This window comes from Lagenorhynchus albirostris, chromosome 9 (assembly GCF_949774975.1).
Source record: "Lagenorhynchus albirostris chromosome 9, mLagAlb1.1, whole genome shotgun sequence".
In the NCBI taxonomy this organism is placed as follows: domain Eukaryota; kingdom Metazoa; phylum Chordata; class Mammalia; order Artiodactyla; family Delphinidae; genus Lagenorhynchus; species Lagenorhynchus albirostris.
In genome coordinates this window covers 85799803-85814399 of record NC_083103.1, presented here as the reverse complement: position 1 = coordinate 85814399, position 14597 = coordinate 85799803, and the positions used below count along the sequence as shown (strand labels likewise).

The window sequence follows — 14597 nt, the reverse complement described above, 5'->3', positions numbered from 1 at the left end:
GTACTAATGTACCCAGAGATTCTCATTTGTCCCAGTTGAGGGGGTCTAGAGATACTTATAACACAGCAAAACAGCAAGATCTTGCATTTGGAAAAAAAAGTCCTCTGCAGACTCAGATTCTGAGACTATATAAAATGTCTAGGGTCATAGGCTACAGTGGTGGGTGCTAGCTGGAACTTGCTTCCCGGGAAGTAGACTGGACTGGCCACTCTGCAGTTCAAACAAGCAAATATCTGTTTAATACTGAGCAGCTCTGAGGAACCATGAGATCATGTAAGTCATTCCCAGACACTAACTTGGAAAGAAGCAGGGGGGGAAGATAAAATTTGAGAGTTTAAAATTTTTCTTAAAAGGGCTACCGTGCCAGTTGGTTCCTATGAGAAAGAGTGGATGAATTATAGGAAAATAGAGTAGTCACATTTGCTTTGCACATCTGTATGTGAAAAGTGAGTATTTTTTGCCATCTCACTGTATTTGAGGGGTTTTCCCAGGATTTTTGAAATTCTGTGTGGAGCAAATTTTTGTAACATGGAGTAATATACATAACCCTCCAAGCTAAAATTAAAAATCCTGTGTCAGGGCCATGATCCAGGGATAGGATCTGAAGATGCAGATAGAGGATGGTCAACATAAGGTAGGAAACAGGGATTAATAAAAGTTCTTACTAGAGCCTGTTTCTGGTCTGCAAAGTTTTGAAAAATAGAGTCAACTTTTTGGAAAGGCAAGCCCAATATTATCACCATCAATTCAAGCCTGGGACATATTTGGAGAGGTACTTTTGGAAAAAGAGATTGGATTTCAACAACTAATCGGAGAGAATATCCAGCTAGCATTAAATTAATTAAGTCAACATAGGGATAATCAAGGAGTGAGCAAGTAGATTCATTGTCAGTCTTGTGAGACATAGCTAAATGAACACTCATCCATCTCTTGAGTCAAACAGCTGAGGTTAAAGAATATTACCTCCTAGGAGTAAAGAAGACCATGGTTGGAGACTGGGTTGTGGCACCCATGCCTTTCAATAGTAGGTCCACGGCATGCAGGACACAGAACTTCCTATATTTATAAGAAGGGGGTAAGGTGTGAGAGCACTGCTGGACCCGGGGATGGCCGGGGGCAGGATGTATAGATTCCTGTGGATGATAACTTTGAGCCTGGGGACAAAGTTCTGGGGTCTAAGACTGCAGTGGTGAATGTCAGCACAAAAAATAGATAGAGCAATAGCACCTCAGACTAGAAAGCAGTCCCAATCAGCTGGTTTTCAGCAGTGTTCGGGTAGAATCCATAGGAATTTGTATGAATCAGAGGCTCCCATTTCCCCCCCACTCCCACAAAATCATGTCAACCCTATCCTTTCCCCATACATCTGGTTATATTAGAGAAGCACGAGCAGAAAGAGAGGAAATCTGAGAGACTAAGCATATGACCTAAAGAGCCTGAGCATCTGCTTAAAAGTATTGCTGAATTATTGTACTGGACTCAGTTTGTTGAGTTATTCTAATATGTATACACTTCCCACTTCTCACATGCAGTTGGTTTGTGAGGAAGATCAGATGAGTAATGGAATTTACAAAAAATTCCTTTGAGCACCTGGGGGTAATAGAATGAATAATTTTGTAATCCTGCTATTTTAAAAATTAAGTTAATAAGGAAATAGTGTCCAAAAAGCCAATTAACAAGAAAACTCTTTTATTGATAGAAAAGCAGAACAAAATTTCCACAAATTCTGATATCTGTTTTATTCTGTCTGTTGGATATACTCAAGTTCCAAAATCAGTTTTTTCTGTTGCTGGTCTTGTTATCATCATTATTGTTGCTTGCTAACCTCTCTATAGAAAAAAAAAAAACAGTGAAATCACATGACCCTGCCTCATACAGGTAGGACCATCTTGATAAGACATTGTCCCCAATTAAAGCTAATTAAATTCTTATTCTAAACTAAGCATTCTTACATGGCACCAGTTGTATTATTAGGTTGGTGACATTAATAAATACTGATTTCAAAACATTGAAGCTGTTTCTCAAATGTTATCGAATAAATCAAAACCAAATCAGAATAAGATTTATGTTCAGTTCAATGATTAAATACACCCTCAATAAGTAGGTCAATTTATTCTAATGTAAACTAAAACACATATGAGCCACAAACACTAGTTCCAAAAAAGGGTGGCTCAGATAAGTGGCTTTTCAGATTTATACCCAAAGTCCAGATTCACATGGGAATGGACCTGAGGAACCTGACCAGGTTAAGTTTCTGGTTCTAATTTAACCTATAACTTCCACATAATATTGGCTAGCAATTGCTCAACTGTCACCCACATAAAAGTAGTTAAAGCGTGTCTACACAATGGAAAATGGAGTTTTAACCATTATCTAATTAATTCAATTGATATAGATAGAAACAGTGGAAAAAGTCAGATGCCAAAGGTTTTTTAAAAGCTAATTTATCCATATTTTCCAAAAACTACTTATCAAACTAAAGAGATTTACCTTTAGCTATGTAGATATAAGTTGTATCTCCACACCACATATAGGTTGAAAATTGAAAATCGAGCCACAATTCAGGTTTGTGGTCTAGATGGCCCTAAATCTCTTCTAGGTATTTTTGCTTTCCATTTGGATATTCAGACCACATAGATATGGTCATAAATTCATTATCTTGCTACATCTGAGTCACTAACAAGGAAAGGAAGCTTATCTAATTACCAATTCCCGCGAGTCAAACAGGACTCTCCCCTTTCATTAAGTAAAGAGAAAGTCATCAGATTTAACTTCAGAGAAATAGGTGCATGCATATACCCGACTTCTCAGTATCCTCTCTGGATAAGAGGGTGGAACAACTATTTGGTTTCCATCTCATTCTTGTAATGACAGAAAAGAGAATACAAAAAGTCCATTGTAAATTTGTACAAAATGTATGCATATATAAATACATATCTATGGTTGTATATAAATTCTAAAGAAGATTTTATCCATCTACATCTTTAAGATTCAGAGTCCCATACAGTTGACATAATGGTATTCTCTCTCCAATTTTCTAACCTTTAAAAACAATAAGAATCAAGCATGCCACCTTATGAATACTGAATAGCAAGTGCAGAAGTTGAGCTGTAGCTATAGGGATTTGAAGCAATTAGTTTGACGGGACATCAGTGAATAAAATCCTTAAAATAAATTTGTCTATTTCCAGATTGCTTTTTGTTTCATATAGAATGAAATCCAAAATGCCCTGTTGGTAGCATCCCAAACTCCTTAGACTGTCAACTGAGCTCTATAAGAAGCAATGCTTTAAACAGGATCTCTTCAAATTGCTTGGATATGTGCTTATTGCAATAATTTGGTGTGGGGACTGGCATTACTAGAATTTCATGTAATTCCTTAACTCATAAAAAATCTCAAGTGACACCACCAGATTATAGAGTTCTGAGAATATTAACTCAGCATGAAATTTGACTCACAGATCATATCACCTTTACATAGAGCACTATTAAAAATATTAAGCCATAGTCAATTAATGGAGAAAGGCATACATATTTAAAGGGGCACATTAAGAACATATTATGGATGTGTACCCATGTTTAGAGGTATCAAGATCTTTTTAAACAATATATATAATGTTTTTATTTCTCCTGTTTCCTCTATTCCTTTGGGGAAAAATTATACAGGACGATTTCATAATTACCCCCTAGAGTGTACAGGCTGCTCCTTGAAAGGGGATTATTATTGCATGCCTTGAATGCACTATGATTCATAAGGCAAAATGTATGAGTAGCTTCAGCACCAAGGAAATGGAGTCATCATCCAGCACTGCTCACAACAGAACATCTTATTGCTTTAATAAAATGGGAAATTATTCACTGTAAAAAGTGCACCTAATAAGGGGGACAAAGTAATATCCACGCACTTAGTGGAGCTCATTGCAAATGAGGAAGCTCCCTTCTGAATCCCTAATTCTATTCAAATTTCAAGTCCAAAATTCATTCTGTAATAAGGTATTAAAGAGCTATAGCTAGATGAGGGTGAGTTACAAAAATTAATGGACTTTCTTCTTTACAGTGCCTTAGTCATTCTGATGTACAATGTAGAGCTCTGATGTACTAAAGGATTCCCTAGTGGCCTGAGGGAGTTAATGCACTCTTTTACCTATTACTAGGAAGTGACTAAGGCACTGGAGAGAATCTGGTTCATTGTTTAATATATTACACTCAAAGATTACACCTAATCTTCCTAATATTACAACACGGCATGCTAAAATGATGATCCTCTGTGCTTCAGAAAAGGTCTTGAGTGGATATCTAATGGTGATTAAAATTTACCTTACTAAATTATTTTTATAAAAGCTGTAGATTGAGTTTGGGCAATTTAATAGATGACCTAAAACCTCAGAGGTACTATTTTCTCTGGATAAGAGCACATATGCCTGGAACCAAGACAGAGAATCTAGAGCTACTAGTTACTTGGGAGAGGGATGCACTTAGGGGCAATTTTGCCTTACATCCTGCAGGTTAGTAAGGTCTCTTTTGGTTGAGCTTTCTGTAGAACATTCTCATTCATACATTTTCCAAATCTGTTCCCAAGAAAGGATGCCTGCATATAGTTTAAGATTATAATATGCTTCTGGCCTCTTGTATCATCAACCCAAGGAAACAAGTGGTAAATAACCATAGGTGGACTCCATTTCTAACATAGATGGCCTTATCTGGCATTAGGAGAGAGAACAAAGATATTGATCTTTTTCTCTCACTTTCTTTTTTCTTACTCTTTCTTCATACATTCAATGAAGTTAGGTAAGCCACACTGAGAAAGAGAAAGAGAGCACTCCTTTAGCTGCATCTCAGTTACAGGCACAGATATCTAACTAAACAAGCTGCAAACATTTTTATCCTACAAGCAGTTACTGGATTTAACTTCTTTTAAAATTTGCATGTCCTGTCGTCCAAATTGCCCAACATCCCCGCCAGTCTCACCCCCAAACACATACAGTACAAGCAAGCACACACACACAACTGCCTCCAGGTGGTAATTGCATGCAGGGAGGACTACAGGCACTGTTTAAATATTAACCATGTTTTAATAGATGGCATTCCTGCACATCCATTATTTGTTTGTTTTCTGTTGTGGTTGTTCTGTTATTCACAAAAGAAATAAGAAAACATATGTATCATATTTTTATAACAATCTACTACAGAGTAAGGTACAAAAGAACACTTCTGGAAACAGCAGAAGCCAGGCCTGCACCACTGAATTCCTCATCCAGTGGTAATAATTATATCAACAGCTGGGAATTAAGAACAAGAATATACAGTTTGGAGGACGTAGTACAGAATTATAGTTTGCTTCTGTATTTGGTACCAATATAATAAATATATAACAAAGGTGCACTTGTTCTAAAAATTAAACTGAAACATTCTTGTTGGTTAGATACTGCACTTTCAGTACTGCACATCACCTAATTTATTTTATTTTATTTTATTTTATTACAAAAGAAGGTAACTTATGCAATGTTTAATAAGAAGAAAACCAAGAGTACACGCAAACCCGATTGTAGAAAAAGAGGAAAGAAACCAACAAAAAGCTAGAACACTTTCCAAAACATCCGCTCCTCGACTTGCACAACCAAAGAATGTACCCAGTTCTGAGACAATTTCAGCACCAGACCTGTCTGGACAGCTCCCGGATCCTCTGTGAATCCTGAAAATGCCACAAGTCAAAGGTGTACAGATGGGGGAGCAGGGCAAGGACTAAAGCAGTAGATTCTTTTTCTTTCTTTCTTTCTTTCTTTCTTTCTTTCTTTCTTTCTTTCTTTCTTTCTTTCTTTCTTTCTTTCTTTCATTCTTCTTAAAACTCATTTATAGACGTTTAATGAACTTATGCTCGGCCAGCGAGGGACATTTCTAAAAGTAAATTAAAATGCCTGGTCCTGGAAAAGAGAATGGTTAACTAAAGGTGAGAAGAGGGCTGACTGGAGAGCGGTACCTGTCATAAACGTTTTTCTGGGACAGTCTCTGGCCTCCTGAGGTCCTGGTGCTTAATGTTTACGTTTTCTTTATAATATACTATTGCCTGAGTCCGGCTGAACGTGGGAATGGGGAAGGGAGGGAAGCTGAAGGAAAAGTGGGGGTGAAGGGGAAGAAAGGTAACTGAACCTTAACTTGACAGCTATGTACAACATACCAGGCCCCCTCCACTCCCTTTGTTCAGGGAGTCAACGCCTTTTACATGTTTGGTAGCTTGTGCGGTCTCTCCTCCGTATTGTGGGGGCGCAGGGTGGAGAGGGAAGACGTGTCCTTCACTGACAATGAGAACTTATGTGATTTGTCATGCGCTTGGATCGTGTTATTAATATTACTATAAATAATAATAATAAAGTATTATTATCAGCGTTATTTCTTCTTCCGAGACTTTCCTCGCCCAATATTTACAAATACCGCACAGTGCCTCGGCGGAGGAGAAAAAGAGTAGGGGGAAGACAAATAAGGAAAGAAGGAAGAGGAAAGGGAGGCCACAGGAAAGTGGAAGAGGAAGGCCGGAGAAAAAAGAGCAAGGACGGCAAAGATGCTGGAAACGAGGAAGGGAAGAGGAGAGGGACTAGACAATCAGGACAGTACCACCGTTTGCAAAAGGCCCTCGCCAGCTGGGTCCAAACAGGAGGAGGCTGTGTGCGCTCCTTGCGGACTGGGGGCCGGTGGTGGAGGCGGAGGAGCACAGGGACTCTGGCACGGGAGGCCAGGGGAAGAAGAGGCGTTGGATGAGGCGCAGAAGGCAGCGTCCCCTCCCTGCTTCTCCAGCCGGCTTTCTTTTGCTTGGTTTGGGGCCTGGCCGCCCTCGGGTTGGGGAAGCCCCCTGCCGCCGCGGTTGCCGCTGCAGTGATCCCGCTCATATTCCTCCTGAGCCCTCTGCATCTTCCGTTTCTTCATCCTACGCTTGTGGATGTGGAAGGTGGAGAGGGACAGCACGATGAGGCAGAAGATGAGGGTGACCAAGACAATCAGCACCAGCGTGGAGGAGAACGAATGGAAGAGCTGCTGTCCCACCTGCGTGATGCACGTGCCGCCGCCGCCTCCTGCGCCCGGGCTACGGGCGCTCGCGTTGCCCGTGCCGCTGGCGTTGGGGGAAGCAAAGGTCCGGTTGAGGAGACACGGCGGCAGCGCCAGCCTCAGCTCCTTGGGCTCCCTTGCACTCATCGGCGCTGGGCTGGGAGGGGCCAGGCACACCCGACTTCCTCTTCTGGGCACACGGTTCCCACCAGCCAAGAAGAGGACGGAGCCCGCGCCACCCAAAATTACTCCCTCGTGTGGGAGGGGATGCGCTAGCGAGCGAAGGACTGAGGGAGCAACTGCGGGCAAGCAAGCCGGCCAAGGAGCGAGCGGTGCCCAGGAGATCCTCTCCAGCCCCGCCTCGAACGCGTGTTCGTGCGCCCTTTTCCTTTGCCAAGGCACCAGGCTGCAAAGAGAACAGGCTTAGTTAGGATCCCAGCTGCTGCCCGGGGGAGCGCTGAGAACCGGAACGATCACCGCCACTGCAAAGCGGCCCTCTGAGCACACTGCCTCAGCTGGGCGCCGCCCGTCTTCTCCGCAGCCCGCGGACCCCAGCCCGCCCGCCCGCCCCTGGCCACACACCAAAGCCTCCAGTTCCGCGTTCGCGCCACTTTGCTGGGAAGAGGGTCTGCGCCGACACCGCGGAGATGCCGATTACTCAGCAGATAAAGCAGCCACCCTGAGCACTCCACAACTTTCTAATCGCAACACACACTCAGCCACGTCGGAACGCGGTCCCTGCTTCCCAGAGCGCCGACTGTCCTCTTTCCGGAGCCCTCTCAATGGATGTCTTCGCCTGGATCCTACCTTTCCCAGCACCCACCCCGGGCCGCCGAGCCGGCCCCGGGTACGCAATCTTCCCTTACCTTCCCTCCCCCTCCAGACTCTCGCTCCCTGGACGTTGGCAGATCCCTTAGGTCCCAGTCCCATGGGGGTAACCCTGGAGCCACATCCCATTCCGCCTCTGTCCGCGGCTGAGGCTGACACGCAGGATCGCGCTCCATCCTTTCTCCATCCTTCTTCCCTGGTACCTCCCCAACCCCCCCGCCACCCCCCTCCACAACACACACAACCAAAAAAAAAAAAAGCTGAAGCACCTTTCTTTCTCAGCTAAAGCACATCCTTGCAAACGCCCCCTTCTCCACATCTCTCTGTGCCCCCCACTTGACAGTATCCTGCTTCTTTCTAAGGGTGCTGGAAATGAAAGGGGGAGGGTTCCCGCCTGCAAAGTTTGGGGAACAGACCTTCTCTTGGGCCTTCCCAGTCCCAGCCCGAGGGCCCTGAGGCTCTTCCCGGGGAACAGAGCCAGGGAGATCCGTAGCGCGCAGCCGAGCCCCCTTGCCGCTCTCAAGAGGCAGCTGCAAACTGTTGCACTGCGGAGCAGTGAGGCGGCGTGCAAGCCCGGGCCGGGGCAGGGGCGGGGGCCGGAGCTACGGCCAGGGGTGCCTGCGCAGGCCGCCGGGGCTGTCCTACCCGCTCGCGCCCGGCCAGCCGGCCTCCTGGAGCCTTAGACGCACCGTGTCCCTTACCTGGGGCCGCCAGCTGGCTGCAAGGAGGGAGCCCCGCCGCGCGGCTGCAGTGAACGGCTGCAGAAGGCGCGGAGTGAAGGGGCCAGAGACCAAGCCGCGCTGTCGCCGCCGCCGCCGCTTCGGGGAGCTCAGCTCGCAGCCTATTGCCAGAGAGGCCGGTGACGTCAGGCAGCCACCGCCAGGGCTCCGAGCCACCCCTCAGGCCCCCACCCCACCCTCATACCCCCAGCACCTCGTCCTGGCAGAGCCAGCCTCTGCCACACACGTTCCCGGTTCCCTGTTGTTCCCCTACTCAGGGGCTGAGCAATAACCCCCATCTCCACCCTGTGAGCAACCCACCTTCCGCACTCCTCTGCTTAGGAAGGGCTGAAGCTTCAGTTCTCTGGCTGCCCGATTCCTCACCCTCCACCCTTTCCCACGTGGTCCCAAGCACACATTTTTACACTCTAGAGATCCATCTCCCCTCAGGGCACACAATAGATTTTCTCCCTCTGCTGAGGGGGATCTTCCCCTTCTCCAATCCTGTTTACGCTGGCCTGGCTCTGAACAGAAACAGTGCATGAGAAGGGCATTTCTGAACACAAATGTGGCCGAACCTGAAATACAAATCTGAACATGTATTTAACATCAAACAATCTAAACGAACCGTTTTCCTCTCCAGTAAGATCAGAGTCTCCAAATTACCTTTCACTCCACCCGACTCAGGATCCTCCTCTCTTCCCTCACACACTCATCTCCAGGCCCAAGACCCACTCCGTGTATTAAATACTCCTATTTTGACAATCTAGCCACTCATGAGCACACAAAGCTCACAAAAGGCTTATAAGGCAGGAAGACGAAAATCACTCAGAGGAGTGCAGAAATGAAACCCTATGAAAATTCCAGGCATTGTGCCTCTTACAAAGTACCCCTTCATGGCCCTAATACTTGTTAAAGTGTTTGGTGCTTTTCTGTAGTATTAAAAATAGCCTTTCTGCACAATGGATAGGACTTCCTGAAAGAGTCTCATCAGCCTGCCTAAATCTGGGCAGAGACTAATCAACTATTGGTTTAGAACCCTTGGGAGAATATGAAAAGTGCATTTAATTACAGTAGCCAACTTCAAAATAACGTATTCTCATATGTCTACTGTAGAAAACAGCAGTCTCAAAGATATTGTATGGTCTTTGAAGGCATTCAGGTGTCTTAATAAATGTACATTTCCTTCTTCCCTTACTGTTTTGTTTTCTTCCCATCTTTGAGTCCAACACAGTGCCTGTGTAGTACTCACTTGCTAAATTCAGTGCTGCAGTATACGTGGCTGCTTTTTCCTGCTATGCCTCAGAATTGAGAGAGAAAAACAATGGCTGATGCTCACCTATCTGCTTGCATTTGCAAGCAGAGGGTTTTGTAAGAAAGACAGTTTGACTCGCGAGGTAACGGTTATCTGTAATCTGAGGGTCCCTTCTTCTGAGCCTGTGTTGCTATCTAGTCCTACTCCAACTTCTCCTTTTCCTCTCCTTGCCCATGACTTATATACAGAGAAAGAAATACATCATTTCTCCCCCAAATTCTTTCATTTGTTTGAACAAAAGTCATCAACTTTTTCTTCATAATTGTTTCAATTAAAAAAAGTATCTCTACTTAAGCTAATAGTATAGCTTAAGCATTAATAGTATAGCTTAATAGCAGTACATGCTGAATAATACATGGTTTCTTGAGAGCACGGATTGATGCCTTTGGCTGCCAGAGTCACACAATTAATGACAGCCAATGACCCCAATGCTGGTTTAACTTTCTTGCCTGGAATGAGGACACCTAATGCCCTGTAAAAGACACCTGCCACATTTGGACATTCTGAATTTGATGGGCTCAAGGGCTAGAAGGATGAGCCTTGTTTTCACTATGATCACTACATGAGACTTCACTATTGATGCTTGACATGCAATACCCCATTTTTCACACTTTCTTTGTTCCTGAAAAGTTGAGTCTAATCTACATTTTGTAAAGCAAATTCAATTTTGAATACCCCAAAAAGAGTTTGGGCTATTTAAAGAGACTCTTTAGAAAAGCCGTCTTTAAAGCAAAGAAGTTTTTCATAATTAGAATTAACTCTCACTGGTCTGTTTTCCAAACTTGAAAAAATTAGTTGTCAGGTTCTCCCAGTGAGAAACATACACGCCTTCACAATATGTTATAATGAGATTACAATACGTATATAATGGGATTCCTTTCGCACACCAAGCTTCTAGGGCATGTGATTAGGCTGTCATTGTTCTTATTCTTTTGTTATAAATTATAATCATCTGTTATAGCACAAGTACTAAAAGTGTTTGCACCATTTTACACAACCTATGAAAAGACAAGGTGATGTCTTGGAGAATTTATAATCTGCAGCAGATGAATGTGATCCACAAGACAATTGTATTTAACTGGAAATGATTTAGGTAGATTAAAGACATCAATTTTCAGGTCAAAAGCCCAGTACACTTTTTTTCCTTTCTCCTTCAAGAAGAATAGTCTGTAGGTTTATAATTTGTTCTTACCCAGAGAATGAATGTGCTAAGCAGATAGACGTGGATATCATTGGGTAGTATGATTCAAGCCCCAAGAATACCAGTGGCAGCAAATATGCACACCTCTTGGTCTACAAGAATTGATCCCACTGAGTTGCTATATGATTTTGGCACATCTGGCACAATGACAAGACTTCTTCCAGACAACTTGTTGCCACTGTTTTTGCCACGAAACTCCTCAGGTCACACTTGCAAGAGTGGAGGACCAAGAAGCCTATGGGACTCCCATAATCTCCTCTTGTGATGGGAAAGCCCCTCTGAACTCAGGCACATTCCATATATTCAGCAATATTTGCCCTCAAGTTTGACTTGAGGTTGTCAACTTGAAGTTGTCAACTAGCTTAGACAGAAGTGCCACATGGGCACCTGGTACCTCAAACCAAACAAGCACTGAATCAATAATAATTACAACAGCAATAATAAGTGCTATTATTATTTGCAAAATGCCTCCTATGTACCAAGCTTACTAAACTCTCCTTATAACAGCATTAAACCTCAAAGTAACCCTGCAAGGTTATTTTTTGCCAGAATACAAAATTACTTATTTATTCATTCACTTATTTGCTCAACGAAAATCTTTGAGTACCTGCCATATGTCAAGTGAGGAAGCTAAAGCTCAGAGTAGCTAAAGACCATGCCCAAGTCACCTAATAGTATAGTGCTGGGATCAAACCCAAGCAAACTGATTCCAAAGTTAGTATTCTTTTCATGACTAGTGGTTTCTCTCTCACACACACACCCACACCCATATCTCTATTTCTACCTCTGATACAATTTTATCTCTATCTCTATCTACTGCTGATTGGAGGAATGTAAGAAAGTAAAACTAGAGAAAAGCAGAGCTGTTTAGTTGAAGCAGAGGAGGGGTGCTGAGAAGCCTTGTCACCAGGATCCTCCCCTCTCCCCAGAAGCAGTCCACAAGATGCTCCACATAATTCCTTGGACTGAGCAGAGTCCAGTTTGGAAACCCTTGTACTGCGCTAGGTCACCTAAGCAGGTTATTCTAGAACACGGTGCAGCATGATACATGCCAGGCTCCTTTTAGATTTACAGGGGCTTTTCCAGAGGCTGTTCAGGTGATCTTAACATTTTGCCTAATCACATATCTCGACTACTCTGGCTCCCTGAATACCTACAGAGATATGCTCTGTATGTTGTCATATTGCTGTTAAATCAACTACTGGTCCAGCCAGCAACTAATTAATAAACAAGGTGCTGAATGAAGCTCTTGACCTTATTCAAATTATCTAGTTTTTTTCCTGATTCATTCTTCTCATCTGTAAAATGAGAATAGTATCTTCATTACAGTGTTTTTTAAGTACTGAGTATATACTAATCATTCAGTAAATGGTAGCTCTTTACACTGTAAAGCTATTACTAAGATTAATATTTTAACCATGACAATAGAAGCATTATACTGTTTGGGACATCAAAATTCAGGAAAATTTTTATAAGTCTGAGTATTTTTATGGGAGGATAACTATAAGGGTGAAGGGACTGAAAACAATAATAGATAATGAGCAACTCAAGGAACTGGGATTATGAATCCTAGAGATGGGAAGACATGGAGGATGCATCATAGAAACTTCAAATGTTTAGAGAATCATCAACAGAAGATGAATTTATCCTTCTCTAGGTACTCAAGAGAGAACTGAAACATAGTGGAATAGATATATGGTAGGAAGTATATTTCAATTCACTATTTCATAATTGAAAAGATGTTTTTCTATATGTAACAGGTTATAAACTAAACCAGCCATCTTCAGACTGGGGGACTCATATCCCTGGGAGTACACTAAGATTTTTCCAGGGGTATATGAGTATGTATAGTTTTAAAGGAATAATTTCCCAAATCCTCAACCTCTATGTGTACTTTTCCCCAAAATGTATCTATCTGAGGTTAAAACTTACCCTTTGTCACCTTTCCTTGTATTTCTCCTACTTTACAAAGGAAAAACCTATGTTCAAAAATCCTCAGTCTTACTATCATGCATTATTCAGGGTGTAGAAACCTTTAGGGAACCAACAAAGGAATACCTTGAGGGTGTATAACTCCTGAGGTAGTGACAGCAAAGCAAAAAGATCATCTGTAAGAACTATTGATGGGACAGTGCCTTATTTCATCCAGATGACAGACTAATTTTAAGGCTTTATGTCTATTTATACATCGATTTATCTTAGAACTAGAATTTGGAAGTGAAATGGTTGTCACAGGGATACAAGTAGTTCAGTTTATTTAAATTGAAAAATGAATACAGATTTTTTCTCACAGAAAGTAAGCCTGATTTGTCTATTTGGATTGACAATTTGCACTTGCCTGATAGTATGGAAGACATATTATACAAACTGAATGAACTAAATCTATCAATCTGGATGTTTTGACAAAATATATTTAAAGTACATATGTGATATGGAATATGCCAGAAATTACATTCTTTGCAACTGTTAACTTATGATTAAAAAGTTTTAGATGTCAAATTAAAATGTGCAAAGGGGTCTATGATTCTCCAAAATTATTTTAGGGAGTATTCAGGCAAACAAAACAAACCAAGTTTGAAGATTTCTATTCCAAAGTGTCCACTCCCTTGACACTGTCTAGAAGGGCTCAAGCATAAACTAGATGCATCAAGGGTGTCATAAAGTAGATGTCTTCCTAGAGTAGGAGTTTAAACCAGGTGGCTTCTCTAATTTTAGGAAGGTTTGGGAGCCCACACACCTTTATATACCCATCAGGGCATTTCTAATTTCAAGCTGCATAAGTATATGCTTCATTCTTTATACTTCATAATAAAAGCATTCTCCATTCAAGTCTCAGACCCATTTATATCTGAATATTTGCACAGAAAGTCAAGGTTCCTCTTGCTACATTATCCTTGACTGGGAAACATTCATTCAATGAATATTCACTGTGTGCCTAACATGTGCCTCAAATTGTTCTAGGTGCTTAGTACATCAGTGACCACAAGAACGCCTCTGTAATCAGGAACTTGCATTCTAGTTACATACACGATCACATTCTGGTTTTCTAGGCAAAGGTAAAGAATGTTTAATATTCCTCTTTTTTTCTAATATTTTTAAATGAAATATCATGTGTGTCAAAGAACAGAAGAATGTAAACTAGGTAGACTGATGGATGTAAAGCTAAGAAGTTGATGGGTTAGGACCAGCAAATGTCAAATAATTCTTAAAATCTTTGTGACCAGCAGCTCCTAGAAAATGAGAGTTTTGGTTCATGATCAGAAACCCACTGGCATATGCTTCTTTCAAGTGCTGCAGGCTGTGAATCTGCCTTTCATGGGAAAGATAAACAAAATATTTCCACCATGAACAAAAAGATATGCCTAAACTAGAGTTTCTCGATCTTGGCAGTATTGGCATTTGGGGTCAGATAATTCTTTGCTGTGAGAGATTGTCTTAGGCATTATGGACTGTTGGGGTAGGAGATTAAGGATTAAGTTCCCTGATTATTCAATCAA

The 14597-nt window shown here is 42.2% G+C and overlaps 1 protein-coding gene across 1 annotated transcript; it reads right to left on the bottom strand.

Annotated features, from left to right (window-relative positions):
* Window positions 1–6596: 6596 nt before the first annotated feature.
* C9H11orf87 (chromosome 9 C11orf87 homolog) lies at window positions 6597–7184 on the bottom strand. The gene has a single exon (XM_060157942.1). The coding sequence runs from the start codon at window positions 7182–7184 to the stop codon at window positions 6597–6599; it is 588 nt and encodes a 195-aa protein (XP_060013925.1).
* Window positions 7185–14597: the final 7413 nt, after the last annotated feature.